The following is a 22,219-nucleotide window of genomic DNA, read 5'->3' on the forward strand; positions in this document are numbered from 1 at the left end:
CTTCATGCATTTCTGACCATGATTCATTGGAGGAAGAAACTAGAAGGCTGAGGAGTAGATAGAACAGGTAGAAATGCTTCATAGGGTACAGATCAGAAGTTCATTACTTCACTGTTGCTCTAAGTCACTGAACTCCTCCAGATCTCCTTTTATCTCAGATATTCATTCATTAGTTACCTACTTCAAAGGTTATCACATCATTGCTAAAATTACTTTTTTTTTTTCCCTCGTGAAAGCATTTATAATTCCTTTGATTTACAGATTCATCACGGAAGTGAAAAGAGAACTGAGATAATGGAAAATATTTTTCCTACTGAGAAATAACCATTCCTTTTTTTTTTTTTCAACACAGTGACTTGGGTAGACTTTTTATCTTAAGCAAATATTGTTTTTGCAAGGTTATTTCCCCTGGCTAAATTATCTGAAGCAAAATTAGTTCAATAACTTAGCAGAACTCTGAAAATAATTTGTCTTGTATATAAGAGATTTTAAAATACAACTGAAGTGTTGCTTCCTTGAAAGCTGGAGTGCTAGCTCCACTAAGTAAATAGGGTACAACTCTCAAAAGTATAGCTCTGTTATTAGAATGTATAAGTAAATTAGTAACAAATGTGGGTTTGGTTTTTTTCCCCCTTTTCTACAGACTATATTGTTTCATAAGTAGTTGTGTACATTTGACTGCTGTGTTGTGTTAGAGGAAAATGTAAGGGAACATTCTCTACCTTTGGAGTGTTTGCTCCAAAGTTCAATTTTAATGTTAATTGATTCATCAGTGAATGATTTCAAGTAACCATAGCATCTGAATCATCTTATAGCCATGGTAACTTTCCACTCATTCCTTGGAAAATCATACTGCTGAAACAAATATCTGCCGTCTTGCCTGAAAGAAAAATAAAAGCTGTCTGATACTGTAATTACTATAATGAGATATTGAGAGTGATGAACACTTTACTCTTGTAGCAGGTCAGCTGAAGAGCAATCAGTTAAAGCAAAATTGTTTGCTTTCACACAGAAAACAGTATGTTCTTAAAAGTGTCCAGCAAGAGCCGGGCGTTTTGTTTCAGGTCAACCGTTTGTAAATCCTGATGGGACACCGGCAATATACAATCCTCCCAGTGGCCAGCAGACAATGAGGAGCCAGGTGGTTGGACAGTCTCAGCAGCAGCCTTCACCCCAGCAGCCTCAGCAGGTTCAGCAGCCACAGCAGCAGATGGCAAGTCACCTTGTCACACAGGTAGGTGTGGTGTCATTGGGAAAAAGAAGGAGCTCTTAGGGATAGCAAGAGTGACCTAGAGGAAAGAAGGGAGGAATGGAGCCAGACCAAATATCAGGATATTCTTTCCAACATGGATAAAGCAGATGGAGAGGGAAGATTACATCTTCAATTTTATCTAAAGGATGATTTCATTTTCAAAAGTACTGTGAAGTGTGTTGGTGCATGTCTGCATAAAATTAGTTTGAAAAATTCACCCATTAGTGGAAGCGGAACCATTCATTCTCAAAACAGTGCAGTCTGTAGTTCTCTCCGAAGAGCCAGGGGCATTTCTCTTTTGACAACAGTGGGTTTGAGTCAAAGAATAAGGTGCAAGAGCTCTACAAACCCTTTCATGTCCAGTTGTATTGGGCCCAATCTATGGGTGCTTGCCAAGCGCCTTTGCCCCAGTTTGGAGGTTTTCTGCCTGCACCAATAGTCTGGCCATGATCCTGCTCTGAGGTACAAGTTCTGGAGCTGCAGCAGGAAGAGCAATTTTGTTTGAGCACAGTGCAATGTTGGCTCTCTGGTCCCTGTGCTGGCTGTGGCATATGGCCAAATGTGGCTGAGCATGGGCAGCAGTGTTTGGGTCTGGTTCAAAACTAATTTTGTGGATTGCATGCCTGTTCTCCCTAGAGAAGGCGGAGGGAGCTGCTCAAGCAAGAATACTATATTCTGCTTAGTCACAGAGCAGCCAAGATTGACTGTGGTTCTTGTGTAGCTTTATAATTTGGCACAGCTTCATCCTAGGTTATACAGTGTTTGAATTCAGTGAAGCTGCTGTGATTTTACTGGGTTTGGATTTATATGGTTATGGCTCTTATTTCTTGATCTGGTCTTCACAGTTACAGAAGACAGATAGTACCAAACCTATAAGAAGTTATATGAGATGTTAAAATGAAAGGAATGCTAAAGCTATTCCAGGATAATAGTGCTGTGGAAAATTGTTTTTTTCACTTAGATAAACATCTGCTCCAAGCTGATGGCCTCTCTGTTGGTAATTTACAGCCTGTTCTTTGTCATTTTTTTAAACTCTTGTGTTCTCTCAAGCAGCTTTACAATCATTATTCCTTTGCCTATGACACACTTGGTGTTAAATCAGTCACTAACAGTGAAATTCAAATATATACTTATGCTATGCTGCTTTCCATTTTTATCTCTGTAAATTAAATGTGGAATCATAATTTGGCTTCAACTTTAATTACGAGTAAGAAGGTATAGCTCTGGCTATATTTAACAGCCATCAAATCCACAAAAAGAGGCAGAAATATCAGTAATAAATAATTGTTTAGTATAAGGCGAAAATGAAGAATGAAATCACAATACTTGACCTCTTGTACTCAGGCTGGTGATGAGTCACCTGTATGTTGGGAGCTGGGTTTGAGATTTTTGTTCTCAATAACAAAGGTGGTGGTGATGGTGCTTGTTATCTTTCTCTGGTGGAATTTATTGTCTTTCCCTTTGCTTCTTTTGCAGCCTGTTCAGACAATGCAGCCATCTTCTCAGTCAGTCCAATATCCAGCAGTTTCTTATCCTCCCCAGCATCTCCTGCCAGTCTCTCCAACACAGCAGTTTTCTGTGGTACTAAAGATTTCCTATTTATTTTTCTTTCCTTGAATTTGGAGGTGTGAGTATGTGTGTCCAAGAGCCTCTGGGGAACACTGCAACAGTTTTCCCACATGAGAACCCTGTCTAAATACCTCTTCACCTTTATGCTTTGGTACTGGCAGGCATTTTGAGCATGCCCACTGGTTCTGGTTACCTAATCCGAAGGGTTATGTTACAGCAGGGCTGTCTACCTGCTTAGCAGACCCTCCAGAAAAATATTTCGTTGTGCCTGTTGGTAGCTTATGTCTCCTCACTTAATGCCAAGTGACCTTAAATTACTAACTTGAATAGTTGAGATTTGGGTTATTCCTCTTTTGTGTCCACAAAGACAGGAGATGAGACCTCAAGAAATCATTATTTTTTATTTTTTATTCTTTTATCCATATACTAAATCCACTTGCTGGATTTATTCCTTGGTGATATTAGAGGACTTGGGAAGGAGAATAGCAGTGAGCCAGCTGCAGAAGGTGTGGTGTGCTGTACATCATGACAATGCACCAATGGGAACGTGTATGATGAAAATAAATAGAGTGTTCTTCTGGGGTCTGAGTATGGCTTGGTGCTTTTTTTCTCTTGGTCTAGTAATCTTGTTTATGATTGTTTGGTTTTTTTTTCCAATGTCACATAGTTATAGTAAGATATGGAAACAAAGCTGAATGGATCCTTGCAGATAAAATAATGTTATTAATGACTAGTAGATGATTGATAGCATTTATAGGAAGATCAATATTCTGTGCTGAACAAAATTTGCATATCATAATGTTAATTCTCTTGAAAAATCTGTTGCAGAAATATCAGGTTGCCCTGGTGACAATCACAAGAAAGCTAATATTTTTATTGGTTAATTTAATAATGAAACTTAATCTGAATTACTATTTTTAGTATACATTACATTATACAAACACTATATAGATTATATGTGTTTGAAGATATTTTTCTCTTTTGTGAAAATCTAGAGGCATTCCTGGCTCAGTGAAGTTTTGTGCAGAATCCATTTGCAGTCATTTGTCATTCTGGTAATGACTATCCTAGCTTTTTAAAGGAACAACTTCACAGAGACAACTCATGTGTCTGAATATGAATGTAGGCTGACGGTAAAGTTAACAGCATTACTTCCATATACCACCTGATGATCTGTCAGTAGTGTTTAAAACATTGATCCATGACATCTGCTCTCAGTTGTGAGGGTGAGTCTCTGTATGTGAGGGTAAGTCTCAGAAGTGCTTTCCACAAGGAAACTTTTCATTTTATTTTGTTTCATTTTTAACACATATTGAAGTTTCCAGACATTAAATGCATTGTGCAGGATGTTTTTGGAGACTGAATATCACACGGCTGCAAACAGTATTAAGAGGCTTCTTCTAAAAAATAGTATGGACGTTCTGAGCAAGAGGAATTCTTCTGGTGCTTATTTCCTATCTGTAATCAGCATATTAGCACACAATGGAGTTTAAGTTAAGTATTTAAAGGTACAAATGAAGATGCTCAGAACCGCACACACATTGGTAAATCTTTGACCTTCAAAGAATACACTTGAGAGCATTGAATAGTATTAATCTTTTTTGCAAGAATGAACAGATACAGTTCAGGATGTCTGTATTATTAGTAGCATGTAGTGAAGCTTAGGTCCATTGACTTTATATGGTACTATTATCCTAACAAAGATTTATTTTTTTTTTCTTTCCCCCTTCAATCTAATATAGAACTTGTTTCTCTCCAACACACAGAATAAAAAGCCTTGAAATAGCAACGTTAGGCTTAGCTTTTTTTTTTTTTTTTTTTGTTACTTTCTTGGTGTTTACAACCTTGGATTTTCAAAGCAGTCCAAAAAGGGAAAGATCTGCAGCTGAATCTTGCTAAATTCCTCTTGGAATCAATTTGAAACACAGGTGAAATTGCTAGAATGTGTTTGGCTGACAAATTTTGTATTTGAGGATAGAGGTATCCATAATGTTATTTTCATGCCCTTTACATTTAAAATGTCTTCTTTTGAACACTGTAAAGTTCACTTGTCATTTTGGAATTAAAGGTGAGGGTGGCAGGGGGAAAGAGCCAAAATAATTGGCTATTTTGCCAAATGATGCCATTCACCTTGCCATCTGGAAGTCTTTGTCAAAGCATTTATGGTGATTTTTGCTTTAATTGCCTCCATTTTTGTAGATATCCTTGCAAAGTTTGACATGGGTCAGAGCTGAGGGGTTCCTTTCCCCCCCATCATGCTCTGAACATATTTTGCTTTGCTAACTCATGTGCCTGCTCCAGGCACCACGTCTATATCCTGTTCTCTGCCTTCTGCCCCGCAGCGAGATGACATGACAGCGCAGTTCAGCCAGATGAGCTTAAGTCGTCAGTCATCGGGAGACAACCCCGAGTCGCCTTCTGGCCCCGTGTACCCCTCGCCCCTCCTGCAGCAGCCTGCCCAGCAGCCAGGTTACATCATGGCCTCCCCGAGCCAGCAGCTTCCCCCAGGAGGCTTCACGGGTTCAGGACCACCGGTGTCCCAGCAGGTGCTGCAGCCGCCGCCGCCACCCCAGGGCTTCGTGCAACAGCCGCCGCCACCTGCTCAGGTAGGCAGAACTCCACTGCCACGTGGGCACGGTGCCCTTTGCAACATCAGGAAAGGAATATAAATCCCAGATATTTTTTTTTTTTCCTCCCTGGTAAAAGTTTAGCAGGTCTTTAGGCAGCAGGATGCTTGCAAAGCCTCTGTTGTTTCCCGGGTTTCATCATTTCCTTCCCTCTCCTCAAAATGTTTTCTGAACATATGTTCATACTCCATGACACATCTGCAAATGAATATGAAGGAGGAGGGTGAGTAAATGCCCACACTCCCTTTTGCCTGTGCATGAACCAAAAGAGCAAAATGCACATCAGCCCAGGTAGTCGTTAATCATATTTAATTGACTTGAACATGTGAGGTGTCACAGATCAGTAATTTTAACTGTCTTCCTGAAGACTGATTATGTTTTACCGTTCACTACCAAACATCTCTGCTTGTCTCCTGGGTACCTTTACAGAATATTGAAAGTGATTACTGTCAAGAAGTAAAATGCACAGATGACTTTCTGGCCAATTTTCAAGGCATACACATTAAAAAGACAAATTTCTTTATCCAATTATAAATAACTTCATTTAAATTCCACTTGAAATGGTATTAATAGCATTCCTCTTGTTTCCATTTTATCCTCTGGAAGAAAAAAAATTAAAAATAAAGGTAAAAACTCCACCATTTCTTTTAATGTAACTTCATTGTAGACCTTATTGGAAGTGGTTGTTTGGTTGGTCGGTTTTTGCTTACTGCTTCTTCACTGAAAATTTCCACTTGTGCTTATTAATGAAATTCAGTATTGACATAGGAATGAAGAATTTTTACTGTTACAGTGTTTTAAGTGGGCTAAGGATCTAGTTAATTAGATCACTAATTAAAAGTAAAAGAAATCTGAGGACTACTGGATGCTGACATCCCATAGAGGACTGCAATCCATAATTTCTGCAATGCATTTGTGTGGTTAAAAAATGTGCAGCTATTTTTCCTGAAAGAAGGCTTGGCAAAAACAAGTTTGAAGGAGCGGAAGTTCGATATAATGTGATTTCTTTTACAAAAAATTGAAAATACTGCTAGAAAAATATTGCTAGGAAAATATTTCACAGTTTGCCAAATGTGGCAGGTTTGGTGGTTTCTTAAAATTTGGGAGAAAAAAATGACCTAAAGAGCAAAATTCCCTGATGAATTCATCTTCCCATCTAGATTGTGTCTCCTAGTAGAGGCTGTCCAGGCTTTAATGCTTATGTTCGACCCCCAGGTGCCCTCAGTCATTTAATGCAAGCTCATGAACTTCTAGTGAAGCAGGTAAATGTGAGCACCTCCGTGCTGCAGGCTGCCACCACAGCAGGCACTGATGTTCCCCAGCTCTGCCAGCCAGGGTTTGCTGTGGGAGTTGAGTGGGCTGCAGGATGGTGCTGCCTGTCCTGACAGGGACCCCCCTCCACCTCTTCACTCCCTCGAGTGAGGCCACATGTTCAGCTTGCCCCAGAGTCTCTGCTAGACCCACCTTGGCTGGCATTGCAATGGGCTGCATAGGTTCGCCCACTGCTCCTGCCCCTGGCTGAGCCTTGCTGTGGGAGCATTGGATTTCACCCCTGCATTTACAGCAGGACACAGGGTTTTCACTCAGCACAGTGCAGTATTGCTTGGTGAAGCTCTTTTCCAAGTTAATCCTTGTACTGGTGCTCCTTAGAGGCAGGCTACTTTTTCACAGGCCAAGTGATGAGGAGGTGCCTTTTCATGTACAGGGGGGCTGTAGCACCAGTACAGTACTGGTGTGTCTAATGGTCACTGTGTTTCTGTCCATTCCCCAGCTGCTTTGCTCCTATAGTTTAACACAGTGGAAAGTTATTGACAGCAGAAAAATATCTTTTGGCTTTGCAACTTCAGTTATTTCACTGTGGAATTGTTTGTCCTCGGGGGGATGTGTAGAAAGGTGAGAAATTCAGTGCTGTCAGCTTCCTCTAGTTCTGCAGATAACATCCATCTGCAGCTTGTTACTGTTCCAAAAAATCCTTGTCAGATACGTGTGGAAGAGGGCATGGCAGGGTTTAGTGTCTGCTGCCCATGGCCCTATCCCTTGAAAGCACAGTGGCCTTGCTCTGCCAGAAGGGAGAGAGGGCAGCCACTCTGTGCCTCTGCATGCACAGACAGGAGCTTCTGATTCACATTTCAAGTTTTTATACATCCACTTCAGTCCTAGACAGTGGTTCGGATACTACATGCAGCACATGTACGGCAAATAGGGGATCCCTCTTATAAAGAGTAAAAGTGCACCCCTGGGAAATAGTAGTTGTTCTGCCCTGAGAGCTTAGCTTTCTGTACACAGCAGGTAGATCCCCAATACTTGTCCTGCCCATGGCACAGCTTCACTGTGGCTGTGGCTATCGTCAGTCTGAGCCAGCTTTCTTACTCGTTGGGGGTTAGATGCAATAGTAAGGCTGCTCTCAGACACCATAGCAGGTGGTCTGAGGCAGGCTCTGAGAAAAAAAAGAAAGCCATAAAGATGGTAATGGAAGCAAAACATTATGTGCTGCATTAATCAATGCAATGCAATCAATGTAAAAGCACTTTTATATCTTAAATGTTGCTATTGAATTTATACCAGTTTAAAAGAGGCATGACTTTAATGGCTAATTAGTTCCTGTAAATGCACTGCTGATAAGGTTGGCTGTGATACCCTGTATGCTGTTGGAAAATAGCAGTGAAAACTTGGGTGGAGATCCTGAGTATGATAATTTCCTTTGGGAGCTGGAAGGAGGAGAAAGAAATGCTTCAAGCCTACACACCCAATGGTACTGCATTCAAATTACTAGCTTTTCTATTAAAGTTCAGTTAAACGTGGCTCTACAGCTGCTCTCCAAGATTCTTTCTCACAGTCTGTATTAAAGCAGAAGCAGACTGAATTTGAAATGACATGCCTAAGTAGTGGTGAAAGAAACCTTTGGGTTTCACTTTGCTTCTTCTTTCATCACAGGGATCCCCCAGCTTGACAATATCCCACAAATTTATTAAAGTCATAATTTAATAAATGAAAATAAGGATTTCTCTTTGTTCATCTAATTACAAAAATAAACAACAAAAAAACCAACCCAAATCCCAAATGTTACCTGCAGTTTTCTGAAAGGGATTTTTACCAGCAAATGCCTGATTATTTTCTGTCATGAACATTGAACATATATATATATATCTTTCCTTTCTTTATTTTCAATTTTCTTCTCTTTCTGATAGTTTTTCTGTAGCACTTATGGACCAAACACCTTAACAGGAATCCACATTCTCCTTTGTAGTATTTTTATCAATGGTGCGTGTCTTGGCCTCTGCAAATGAAGAAGTGGAAAAAATATGAATATTGTGTCAATGCCAAGGGATATTCTCCCTGAAAATTTATTTTCACCTCTGACTCATTCTGGAAGGTATACTGGCAAAATGGTCTCCAGAAGTGAGATGGCATGAATTCTTGGAGAGGCCTGGAGATATAGTTAACATGTTGAGGGATTTTTCATCTGAATTAATTTTGTGTCATCTTTAATCTTTTGTCTCTTTGCAGAAGCCCTCTCCTTGAGAGTCTGTAATGACCCTAAGACAAAATCTTTATTCATAGCTTATCTCCTCTAGGAAACTTGTTATGAAGAAGACTGGGGAGTCACTGCAAATTAGCAGGGCTTGATGATCTTCGAAAATTATAATGGAAAACATCTTGCAAGGCATTATTTTTTGTTACCTGCTACTGTAATTTTTATGGAGGGGACAGGGAGGAAAAGACCTTGAAGAATGACTGATCCCTGTCAGTTAGGTATTGGGAAGAAATGGCACCTTCAAGTGTCCATGCATCACTGGGGTTTCTCTTGTCCTTCTTCACTCCCATTTTTGTAACTATCAGTATCATTAGCAATGGTGTCAGCAGCTGGATGGATGTGCTAGTCTAAACCTGCTTGGATATCAGCAGTGTTAAGAGAAGACAGAGTACCAGTCCAAAGGCTGAATCAAGCCCGTAGGGAGGCAGTTTATGAAAGTAAAATCATCCTGAAGTATATGTGGACACCTGATCCTGCCACAAGGAAAAGAAAACAAGGTGCCAGTGAATTTCATGGATGCTGCTAGAGGGCAGCCAGACAGACACCCAGCCTCATAATGGCTCCAGGCTGTATGTGGACAGAACAAAGCAGAAAATCAATGCTGCACTGAGTCTCTGCACATCATCTAGGGACAAAGCACATTAGAAAGAGGAGAAAGTAATGTCTGACTGTGCCACTTCATGAGTGTCTCTGAAATGGCATGCCCAGCCCTGTTACAACTTAAGTTAAAATATTGTATATGAGAGAAAAATTAGAATGCAGTGGAATTGTCATCCTAAAAACAAGGTAATTATTAAAAATCATACTAAAAATTATTTTTCACAGTGTGTAGGATTAAGACCAAAAAAACATGCTTTTTAGCATAAAGAAGGTAGCATTTATTTAGGTTATAGTCTTAGAAGTGGTAAATTTATTTTAGTCTTAGAATTTGGTAAATTTAATTTTAGTTTTAGGGTAACCATACAACTTCATTGGCATGCTTGTTAGCACAATGGAAAGCTTCTGGTTGTGTAAATAAAATGTCTTACAAGCAAAAGGTTGAAGGTTGGATTGTGCATGTCACATGGGAATGCAACTCCAGTATAATTTGGCATGTTGGTTGGCTGCTACAGAAATGTTTTTTTGTTGAAGAGCACATAAGTAAACAGTAAACAGTATTTTAGTAACACTGATGTGATGAGAAACTAAAGAATTCAAGAGGATCAGAGCAGATGATGTGATACTTGTTATCTCTGATGCCTCTAATTCCACTGTTCACCAAAGTAGAATCAGAAATGAAAAATAACATTTTAACTAGTGACACAGAGATGTACTCAAGATAAATGAGAACGGATCTTTCCAAGCCCCTCAAGCATAAAAGACCTATTTTAGATCATGTCTATATTTTACACCAAAGCCTTCTTTTAATGTGTGAGCTTTTAAAAACAAGCAAACCTGACTTCCCCACCAAACAAAAAATGAGTTAACAAAACCAAGAACAGCAACACAAAAAACCAAAACAACAAAACCCATCAAAAGCTAAACCTCTTGTTTTCATGTCATGTCATGTCAGTAGTCAGCATGACTACTGTCTAATTCTTCCATTAAACTTTGTAAGTAAAATACTTTTTTTTACCCTTCTACTACTAAGATTTTTTTCATGCTGATAGATTGCACTCTCATAAACTTTTAAGTGGATTGCATAACAAACATACTCCAATGAATTGAGAAAATGAGATCAAGGGAGATAACCCTTTGACTAATGCTGAGGTTTTATGTGTGTGGTAAAAATAAAGTGTATGCTTCAGTTTATATATTTGTGCTCAGCATGTTCAACTATAAACCTGACTTCAAAACTTAGGTTCTTCAGGTTATGTTTTAAGGTTAATACCTGCAGAATAATTTCCAAAGAGATAATTCTCGTTGTCATATGCTCTTGTTATTTTAAATATCTAGGGGCTTGTCTGCACTGGAAAATGAGGAAGTTGAGGGTAGATAAAATAAATCCTTTAAGTGAGATTAAGCTGCTGGCAGGATAAGTGAGAGTATTTCCACAGGGGTTTAATATTCTTTAGTTTGTAGAATATGTTAATATCAAAAAAAAGAATATTTGATCGAATGTCTGTTCTGTTCCCCTCCTCCAAGGCTGGATCAAATATTTGCATTGACTTGACTTAGAGTGGGTCTCCTCATTTCTTTCAAGCCTCCTGTAGCAGAGTGCTGCTGAGAACAATCAGAGATGTCCACGAGCTGAGTTTATCACACAAAACTTTCTGATCTACAGTTTATACTGCTTAAAGAATGATTCTGCGCCTTAAATGCGTGGGCCCACTTTCCAATTCCTTGTGGTTTTTCTTTGCAGAGAAACAAATTCACAAAGGTGGTGTCCATTCTACAAAGGCATTTTGTTTTTGTTACATTAGTCACTAACAAAATAAACGTCATGAGGGCAGGCACTAGCCTTTAGGTGTCACTGGCTATTGTCTGGAGGGAGTGTAGCTTACAACATTTTCCAGTCAAAACTTTGTTTTTCTCTGGCTGATATAAGCAGAGGGAGGGGGGAAAAATCAATTGTTTGAAAAGAAAATTAATAGACCTTGAAGAATAGATGACAGATGTTGTTGACTGTCAGTTGGTCTGTGGAGTTCACTTCACCGACACCACCCAGTCCAGCTTTCATTCAGTAGGCTTCTACTTGCCCAAGTAGCAATCCATAGCCTATTCTTCTCTAGTCTTTTGTGTCTATGCCACTTTTTTCCTCATCTGAGACTGGAAATTTTCCAAGGAAAATAAGTCTCTTACGATATCCTAGCAGTAGTTACCTTTACTCTGAAAACTTTGTGGGTGATCAGATCGAATTATCTGTATCAAGAAGATTTCTTCCATGCAAATAAAAGTGGCAAAAATACTACTTGCTTTTGCATGAAAAAAAAAGCATTTGGTCTGACTGCATATATCTACATAGGATGAATGCTATGCACAAAAAAATTATATATATGTATACAGCATATATATATATATATATATATATATATATATATATATATATATATATGCTATATTCATATATATGCTATACAGAAAAATTGTATCATTTATTAAGAAATGCTGACTGCTGTGGCAGAAGTTGAGAGAGAAGCGATGTTCCCCCAAACCTCTGTCCCTTTGCAGTCTGTTCATACCACACATTGCAAAACTCTGTCAGATGCCTACAGTATCCCTGACAGCTGAAAATGAAAAATTTTGAGTGCTTTGAACTTGTGAAGGGTCAGTTGAAACCTGTTTAGCTCAAATATCTCAGTAACAGTGGTGCGGCATGTATAGGAAAAATCTTTTGCTTCAGTCAGCCTCAAACTTTCACGTTCACCTGTGTGATAAGGAGACCTAGTACGTGTTTCTCTGTACTGACAATAATAATAGAAGAAAAAAGAAGCCTATCTAGCAAAACTTGCTGACTTAATGCCTATCCTCAGCTCCTGCAAGAAAACAGCGATGATGATTTTTTTTAAACTGTAATTGTTTTCACAATAAGAGCAAGAAAGGCTTTAGAGGGAAATGTTTATGTAAGGAGGGATGTACATGTTAAACAGAAGCATGAATCTGATCATTTCCTTACAAGTGTTAGGGGTGCACACACTCCATCTTGCTCTCCACCTTGTTTCTATATATTTGTACTCCAGGCCATTCCTTGTTTTGACTGGACCATTTTCTCCAGAGTTCCTTTAATGGTTCAACATGACGTCTGTATGTGTTATGTTGATACGGAAAGTGTTGTTTGCATCTATTTTTCTGCAGCTTTTGATATGTTATTGTGATAAAATATTACTGTGATATTTTTTCTTTGGTAGATACATGTAGCTTTTTATGAATCCTATATTTTTTTCTCTTTCAATTTTTTTCCTGTTTCCTAAAGTATCTGAAAAGAAATGTGGGCGCTGATAGTCCTTTTCCTAGCACAGCAGAAAGCAAGCAGCAATTCTTGAAGATTATGGGAGGCAAACCTCATCTCTTGATCGCATTACTACTAATATGCTTGATTTGAACTTATGCTCCTCTTCCCTGTTTTGTTTTATTTTATGAATCTTTGATCTCTAGAGTTTATTGTTCTCTTTCTTTGCAGATGCCAGTGTATTATTACCCATCTGGTCAGTACCCTACCTCAACAACTCAGCAGTACAGACCCATTGCCTCAGTTCAGTACAACGCACAGCGGAGTCAACAGATCCCCCAGACTGCCCAGCAAGCAGGTATGTACATCTGGTACTCATTTCTTCAGCTGCTCGAGTGCCTTCGCAGGTGAAACCTGTTGGTTGTGCTCTAACTGAACAGCAGAGGAGAATGCTGGTTGCTGTTCTCCTTGAAAATACAGTGAAAATTACAAATTGAGAAACCTTTTGCTTGGACATCCTGAGCAATGGAAGAGCAGGGGTTGCATCCTCCATCCCTGCTGTCCTGCATGCCGTGCTGCTGTGTCCTCAGTGTCCATGCTCCAAGTGGCTGGGCACAGAGAGAGCTGAGAGGGAGCTGGTGTGAGCAGTCACACCGCACGTTCAAGCCAACCACTGTGGTTGCCCTTCGTCATGGCAACTCCTCAAGTATTTGTACCGCCTATGTGGTGGCCTGGTCTGCAGTGATGCAGAAGGCACCAGATGTTCTCCACCGCCTTGTGCTGCGCCTGGGCCCGAGGAGCAGCCAGGCTTGGGTGGTTGTGTCCGTCGGGACCCTGTGTGGCTGGAAGGGGGGCCGTTACACTGTAAGAGAGTGAGTAGCAGGTCTCACAGTGAACCGGTCTCTTTTCCCGCTGTGTCATGCCACTCCGGATGACTCCAGAGTGAGAGGGACAGAGGGGGAGCTGGGCTGCTGTGCGTCAGGAGAGGGCAGGAATTGTGTTTGTCAAGGAGTCGTCACATTGCAAGGTAATAAACAATTCTGGTGTTTGAGATTTTTTTAATTTATTTCACGTCCATTTCTGTAGTGCACACCTTCACTCATAGGGTGTCTCAGACAGTAACTCCAGGCGTAGGGGGAGGAGGTGGAGGGCTGGGTTGTTTTTCCAGATGGCCAGGTAGAACAAAGCATTCATCATTTGATCTCAATTTGGCAGAAACCCTTTAGAATGGAAAAGCAGATTCCCTGCAATAGTCCTGATATGGAAGTTATTTAAGATGCAAGTCAAGAGCACAGACATGAGATGTGAACAAGACTTATGGGGTCATCCAGCTTGTCAACCTATCTACGTTATGTGATTGCTGGCAATTTTGTTCCACTCTCTCAGGCGCTCAGGGAGACAAAGACACAGCAAACACAGCTATAAATATGCAGTTCATAACTTTTTTTTTTATGCTATTCTGTGTTCTAATAAAGTTGGTGACATTTTGGTCGGTGTCAGTGGTGACTGACTGTGTCTGCTTGCACACCTTCATATTATACATTCCTGAGAGAGGAGAGGGTGAAGTATTGCACAGAGGTCATCTGTCTTTTCTAACTTCTCTTGCCTGACAGTCTGGTACCATATTTATTATCTCTGTATCGTGGATCCTTGAAACAAAGTGCAAATCAACTTAGATGACATTATCTGGATCTACTGTGTTGTTATAAAACCATATTTATCAGTTTAATGCTACATCTATAGCCTAGTGGAGATTATGGTAAGTGATATGCACAAGAGATGGTCTGACGTATGAATGATGTTCCAGAAAAGATCCATCTGTGTGAAAATCCTAGTTTTAAAGATATATTGTAGCACAGGACCTGTTGAGTGTAGACAATGCAGACATGCAAATGCTAATTTAGTTTCAGTGCTTACTGCATTGTTTTCCTTACATATTTGGAAAACAAGAGTCAAGGAGTTTGTATAAAATCTCTAGTGCATCAGTCTTTCCCTGCAATTCAGTCTTTCAGCTGCCTGCTCAGTTGGATGCATTATTTTTATCTCTTGTTTAAAAATGAAAACATTGTGTCTACAGCTTAGACTCCCTGCTGTGGTGGTGATTTTAAGTGTTTAGCTATTCTCTGATCTTGAGACATGTCTGAGAACAATTTTGCAAGCTAGTTCATCTCTTTGGCCTCTGGTACATCCTTTTCCCTAGTCATGGTCCCAGCATGTGGTAAGTGTGACGGGAAGCAGATTGCAGTTCCCTACAGGTCTTGTTTTGGAGGTGGTGTAAGAATCGTTCAGATTTACATTCCACTGCATCTCTTGGTGTTTGGGAAACAAATAGTTGTGTATGACCAGAAAATAGCAATCCACAAGCAAATGTTTCAGACTTTCATTTTCCTTCTCACACAGACTGAGCTTCAGTTCAGCACATGAGAAGCCAGGGATAACAAGGGGCCGGAACAAGAAGATATGACAGAAAACAGCGTTTGTGAAACAGAGCGTAGTACAGGAATACTGAGGATGGGAAAGATGAACAGATGGGAAGGAGGCAGATGAAAAGATGATTTCTGAAATGGTTTCCCCAAAGACCTCACATCACTTGCTGCTGCTTTGGAGGGAGGATGGCTGTGGTGCTGGCAGGCCCACGGGAGCCCAGCTGGCTGCCTGGACCTGCTGGCTGGCTCCTAGGGCAGGGTGAGCAAGGAGGCAACCTCAGCCTGGCAGCTCAGGAAATATTTTATTAAAATTAAAAGTTTGCCTGCCTGGAGGTGCTTTTGGAAGCTTTCAAAGCAACAAGGAGTTCAGATCTTACTTCCCCTACTTTGGGATGCAGAGGTCAAAGTTTCGTCTAATGTTAGCAATTTGTTTTCATTTTTGTTAGAAAAGGTCTCTTCAGGATGAAGCGATATTGATGACTTTTACAGCAAACAGCTAAAGTAAAATGACTGCACAGCATCTGTGGTGGCTGAGGGAGCTTGTTACTCTTATGACTCTAGAAGGAGAGCAATATTGAGTTAAAAGGCTCCAGGGCAGAAAAAAGGATGTGCTCACCTAAAATTAGATTAGAGCTCTGGCAGCAATAAATCATTTGGAGAGAAGGCTGAAAACATTTTGTGTGTTTATTTACCTTTTTTATTTTTATTTGCCTAAGTGCTGGCTTATGTGAGAGCCTAAGTGACCCATTTCTACCAGAAGCCTAGTACAGTGTCCTCCATGAAGTTTTTTATACAAATGTTTGCCATTTAAATTGTTTGTTTATGTTCAAGACAAAATGTGGTATCACTGTAAACAGAAATACTTTTGTTGCCATTGTTGGTCTTCTTCATTATGTTTTTTCTGCACCATTTTCATGTTCAGAGCTGCTCAGTGCAAAGATTTTCAAAGTGTTGCCATTGGGTGGGGCCCAGGTTGAGTTGGTGTCTGTCGCTCCATGGCATAGATTCGACGTCATGGCATAGATTCTTGAGGTGTGTTCAGGCAGGTATTCTCAAAAACAGTATGCTCATTTTTCAAACCATTTGGGTACGTTGCTGTTTCCATTTCAGCACTCTGCAACAGGTGATACTGTGGAGTGCCCAGTTTTGTAAGCACATGGAAGAAAATATTATTTCTGTATTTGCATCTAGCAGTATTCTGTAAATTGCATGTCTGGCATCATCAGGATTTCATTCTTCAGTAATTATCTCTATTTTGATAGACTGATCCTAGTTACTGTCTGAGTAGAAAAATAGAGATATATTGATGATAAATCAGTAATTATTTCTATTTTGTCATGACAGAAGAAGTCAGCAATGTGTTATTTTATATCTGTGTCTTTATTTTCTCCTATTTTAGCAAATGCTGAGCACTTGGAGGATTTTTCATCTCTGAAGTGCTTCATAAGTATGAGCTAGATAAATGAGTATTATCTTCGGATATGCAACTGTTCTTACTGCATTCACAAATGAACAAGCTGCAACAAATTACATTTTTTTTTTTCTTTCTCTGGTTCATTGTTCTATGTTTGCCTCATGTTCCAGATAATTTCAGAGTGCTACAGAAATTTTATGGATAAAATAATATTTATCTTCTTGCTTGGGCCTAGTTCTAAGAGGCTGTTAGCTTGATTTATCATGCAGTTTTAAGGTAAATGTCTGTGGAGTGTGTTTTGCATCAGCAATGAAATAATCTTTTGAGGAGATCAAACCTAAGATCTATAGTATTTTGATAGTAAGTTTTCCTGCCAAAACTTAACACTATGGTATTTCCACACAAAATAAGATGCTATTTGACATAATTTGTTGTTCTCTAATTCTGGCAATTAATGTAATGATGTTAGAATCATTACAACATCAAACAAAAGAATCAACAAATAATGCCATTATAACTTGTTTCAGGGCCCAGATATAATGAGAAGACTCAGAGAGCATAGGAAATGTCTCTATTTTTTTTCCTAAAAGCAACATATGGGTTTGTATGCAGTAGACAAAGAAAATCCTTATGTGAGGAAAGTATATATCTGAATACTATCTGGATGTACAATCCTTTCTTAACCAATGTTCATGGATCTTTTGTAAACAGCAAGTGTTTGTCTTGAAGGAAGGGTTCTTGATGGAGAGCAGTATTATAAGCCTTTAAAGCTTCCAGTAAAATAAAAGAGGTAATTGTCTGTTAAATGCATCTCTGAAACAAATTTTAAGTGACAACAAAATGTACCTTAACAGAGTCCATAAATTTGTTTAGGTAGGAATCAGAGTCAAACAGACAATGAAATACTGTATTTTTACATAATTTAATAATTTCAGTGTCAGCATAATTGAAGAGTGTTAACTTCAAGCCTCTTTCATCCTCTTTGTCTTCTGAAAGCATTTGTCAGTATGAACTGATACTTAGTGGGGAAAAAATGGGGGAAGGGAAATGTGCAGCACTAAAAAAAAATTGGTTTGTTATCATGGTCATTAGAGAACCTTATAAAGAAAGATTACTGCTTTCTACCTTCATTAGCAACCTGACAGGAGCTCATGGTCCATGATGGATTTGTTTGCATAATTCTGTCTATAATTTCACTGCTTATATAAACATAAACAACTTCAATTTTTAAGTATCTAATTATCTGAAGAAACTATTTCTCTAACAGTAATTGCTTACTGCGTTATTGAAACAGATTTGTATGGAAGGTGTCCATCTGTGTTCAATGCTATTTTTTTCCAGCAGATACTGCTGCTCCTAAAGAGCATTGCAAGGGGGGTGCATCTCATTTTCACAGAGGCTTGACAGAATGGGAGGGACAGAGCCTTGCTGTTCTAGATACATAAGTTTAGTGCTATGCTCATTAATGCTGATGGAAAAGTTTGAAATTTAAAATAATTTAGTGAAATTGTAGGACCAGATCAAGAAGGAGCTTGGAGCAATTTCAGTCAGACTAAGTCCAAAATTGTGATCTTGAAGTGATCCACACTGATGTCATTAGTTTCTGTTCAAGTATTTTGTGCTTAAATTATCCAGAAGCTTAGAGCTTTGCCTACAAGCATGCTTCCATTTAGGATATCTCAGCCCATGCTACCTGCAGTTTTGTGGTCTGGATTTCCTTCTTTGTACTGCCTGAGGAGGATGCTGTGAAATAGTTCATTCGAGAGGTTTTGAGAAGCTTCCTGAATGAGTCAGGATTGAAGCTTAAAATGTTTTCAATTTCTAGTCTTAAAAACACCGAATCCTTTTGTCTTTCTTACTTTATGCAATAGTGCTGCACCAATACTGAACCAGCATTCAACTTTACAGAATATCTGTAATTAAAATTAATAGCAGAATTAATACTATCGCACTTCCTACAGCATACCTGACTCTGAAAATTAAAATGTGAAATTACTTTTGTCAAAAAGCTTTGTTCTTCCTCAAATGACTTGTTTAATTATTCAGCATTCACACCAGGGGAGAGCAAGTATTGAGGGAAGAGAACACTGGTAGATTCAGCAACTAGAATAGTCTTCAGACAGGCACTTATTTCTGGTTTTATTTCAAGGTGTCAAAAGTTGTATTCAACTTCTCTAATACTAATTAGAATTTAAGCCATTTCTGACAGCATTTCTAGTGTTTCAAAGTAAAATACAAATTTCTTAATTTTAATTTTTTTCTAGAGAATGTGTTATCTCATGTTAGTTAATGTACAGGAACAGCAGAGAGAGAAGATTTTTAACAGCTTTGTACAGTAGACAGAACTTCAAAATAGCATCTGTAAAAATTAAAGAGGCCACACAAAAATTAAGATAACACACTAGCATACTCAACAATGTCTACAAAAGATCTTTGTATTTCTGTATTTTCTTTGCCAAAAAGTGTCATACATCATCTCCACTGCTAATTCTGTGTTGGATCAATGTGCAGCGCTCCCACTTCTTGCGGTGGAATTTTCCAGCCCTGAATAATTGAGAGGTTTATATTGTAGTCCTTGAGAGCAAAGGCAGATTTCATCTTTTTTTTTCCTTTCTTTTCTTTTCTGATACCATTCTGCCATTGGTAGAACTAGTGGGGCACCACCATTGACAGAAATGCTAGAAAGCCTCTCTGAAGGGACAGAGGCCATCTCCAGCTCTGCTTCAGGCATGCTGCTCACAGTAGGTCTGTAGACTTTGGGGCTCAGTTCTCTGTAAGTACTCTGCAGATGAAAGCATGCAGCAGGATGCAGAAGTGGAGGGCTTTTGGGTCTCAGCTAATAATGGAAAAATACTCTGAACATACAGCAGAGATCTGCACTGTGGGAAGGAAGAGTGGGGAGAGCTTTTGCCTCACAGTTGCTATTGATTGAGGATTTAAGAATCAAAGCACACTTTGCAGTTGTAAAACTCTGTAGAAGAGGACACATATTTAGATTGGGATGCAGTAGAAGAACTGTATGTGAGTATGCTGGAGGAAGGGCCCACAGCATGTGTTCTGTTTTAGGACAGAGGAACTCAAGAATGATGTTACAGTAACTGAAGCAGTGCTCTGCTGACCAGTCCTCATATATTAAAAAGTCCCAGTGTCTTTACCTGAATTTTGTTCAGCTTTTATTTAGTTTACCTGAACTACCCACAAGAACAGCATCCTTCTGCAATTACAAGGATATTTTTATTTTGACTCAACAATGGTAATTATATAGAATGTATGAATTTATATAGCAACTGAGCAATTGTTGAAAGTTCTCCTTTGTTGTTTTGCAAGTTAAATAATGCTCATAGTATAAGTGTGTGAAGGAGGCAGCCCTTGAGTCTTCCCAAAGAAAGCAGCTGGTTTCCTTAGCAATTGGCAAGGATATGTGATACCCCTCAAAAAGTTCTTCGCCTCTTCCCCAGGTCCTGCACTCTGTTGCAGCTCACTCGTTGTGCACCAGAGCAGAAGGCATTCCTGCAGCATGAGCTAATTGTAATGCATGATGGCTGGTAGCTGTCATTGGTATTGAACAGACAATTTTTAAAAAATTGAATTTGCTGTCTGAGTGTCTGGTTCTAACAACAGCTTGATTATTTCTGTTATTACTAGTAATGCATAGCCCCTGCTGAGGTTTCACTTCCAGTGGCTATCTCTGGCATTTGTCATTATGAATGATAAGGATAAACACAGGTTTTCTTGCTGCAGACCCTGGTGAGGGCTCTTTCATGCCTGATAGGATGTAGATTTAGAAAGAAAAGAGGTGTTTCTTTATTTGGCCTTGGTTGCCAATCTTAGGACTTTGCTGTAAATGCTAGTCTTTTTATGTTAATTCACTCCAGAATGGAAAAGTAAAGCTGCTATTTCTGCTTCTGCTCCTGCGTTGGTGGCAAGACATGACTATGACCCAATCCAAAATGTTATTTTCAGGATGGAGAGACAAACAAGCAACACTGCTCAATATGTTGAACTGCAGTTCCTTTTTTGGAAGGTTGAATCTCTAGTGCAACGAGTAAGGGGAAGTTAGATAAGCTTTTCCTCCAGTTTCTCTGAGAAGAGCTGAGATTAAAAGTGCTTCAACACAGATTTCCATTCTGAATTTTTACATATTTAATTTAACTTTTATTTTCAATGCAGTTCCCAGGATCCTAGTGTCTTGGTTACAATTGTGGTCTTTTGATTACAAATGGTCTTTTGATTACTGTCATGTAAATGCTTAAGGACAAGGAAAGGAAAAGAAGCCAACCTGTGCAATAATGTTTTTTGTGCCATAGTCATAGCAAGGAGCTACAGCAAGTCTTAAAACATCTCTTAACTAAGAACTAGGTATATATATGAAGAAATTTTCTTTTTCACTCCTGGGACCAGGCAGAGAGCTTTTAATCAAGGCTAAAAGAATGTTAAGGCAGTTGCCATGGTGGCCATCCAGTTCAGGGCTGTTTTCCACCTCTATAAAATGTTCCTTAGCTTAGCTAAATCAGAAAAAGAAAGAAAAAGCTTTTACGGTGGCAGCTCTTTATTCATTCACACTGGTAAAAGGTTGGGCATCCAAAGCTCCTACTGAGTACTGAAAACAGGAAACATATATTTGGTATTTTACATGTAAGGTCCAAGTGTGTTTTCCTAAATGTTAGTGTTTGGAATAATTTGCAGATTTGCTACTGTTTGAATTTCTCATTATCTTCATTCTCAGTGTTCCTTAGATTTGCTTATACAATGAAAACCCACAGCCATTATGAGACATGGGTATTGGACTTTGCCTGTAAATAACAGCAGTCTTCTTGAAACAAATAATGTCTTTCTGAAGGACCTTAGCCCTGTGGCATTGCTCAAGGAGAAAAAAATGAAGAAAAAAAAAAGGCAACCGTTTTTGAGCAAGCAAATATTTAGGGTATATATATATATAATTATATTTTTATGTGTATGTATCCTTGCTCTTTCTGTCAGTCTCTGTTATCAAAATATTTTGTTATGTGCTTCAGCACTGTCCTCAGGGCTTCCAAGTAGCATGCTGGTAAAACAGAATATCTTCAATAGCATCTGCTCAACATTGCTGTATTTCCAACTTTCTCTTTGTTGAGAGCTACCTTTCATCAGGTAGTGAGTCTGCAGGAGTGCAAAAGACTGGATCTTTTACAGATCCTACAAAAGAACTTACACAAATTGAATTTTTAAGGTTCCCAAGTACTACTTTATAGAATAAGAGGAGAAATGTATTAAATTATAAGAAGCAATGTGCTACTTCAAAATGATTGCTGGATTAATAGTTTGTATCAAATGGCAATTTTAATTCTCTCTCAATTGGAGAAATAGAAAGCAATTAATCTTCTGTAGCACATTGTGAAAAATAAGGGCTTCTACAGGATCTCAGTGAAGCTGTTCCTTCACTTAACCTTGAGTTGGGCAATAAATAATTATAAATGCAGCTACATCTCAAAGCGAAAGTAATTTGGTGAAATAGAATTATCATCTAATGCAGGAATAAGAAACTTGAA

The 22,219-nt window shown here is 39.0% G+C and overlaps 1 protein-coding gene and 1 long non-coding RNA gene across 32 annotated transcripts in view; both read left to right on the top strand.

Moving 5' to 3' along the window:
• ARPP21 (cAMP regulated phosphoprotein 21) overlaps window positions 1-22,219 on the top strand; it is a 140,967-nt gene that overhangs the window by 91,260 nt on the left and 27,488 nt on the right. For all 31 annotated transcript variants that reach the window (XM_021553235.3, XM_021553237.3, XM_021553224.3 and 28 more), the window contains 4 exons: window positions 1,065-1,234; window positions 2,729-2,833; window positions 5,164-5,427; window positions 13,083-13,209. In XM_021553235.3, coding sequence (XP_021408910.2) covers window positions 1,065-1,234; window positions 2,729-2,833; window positions 5,164-5,427; window positions 13,083-13,209 — 666 coding nt within the window. The remainder of the gene's footprint in view (window positions 1-1,064; window positions 1,235-2,728; window positions 2,834-5,163; window positions 5,428-13,082; window positions 13,210-22,219) is intronic.
• LOC144247116 (uncharacterized) overlaps window positions 13,226-22,219 on the top strand; it is a 31,451-nt gene continuing 22,457 nt past the window's right edge. Inside the window, exon 1 of the long non-coding RNA XR_013340802.1 lies at window positions 13,226-21,615. This is a non-coding gene — a long non-coding RNA (uncharacterized LOC144247116). The remainder of the gene's footprint in view (window positions 21,616-22,219) is intronic.

The sequence above is a fragment of the Lonchura striata genome, chromosome 1 (genome assembly GCF_046129695.1).
Source record: "Lonchura striata isolate bLonStr1 chromosome 1, bLonStr1.mat, whole genome shotgun sequence".
In the NCBI taxonomy this organism is placed as follows: Eukaryota; Metazoa; Chordata; class Aves; order Passeriformes; family Estrildidae; genus Lonchura; species Lonchura striata.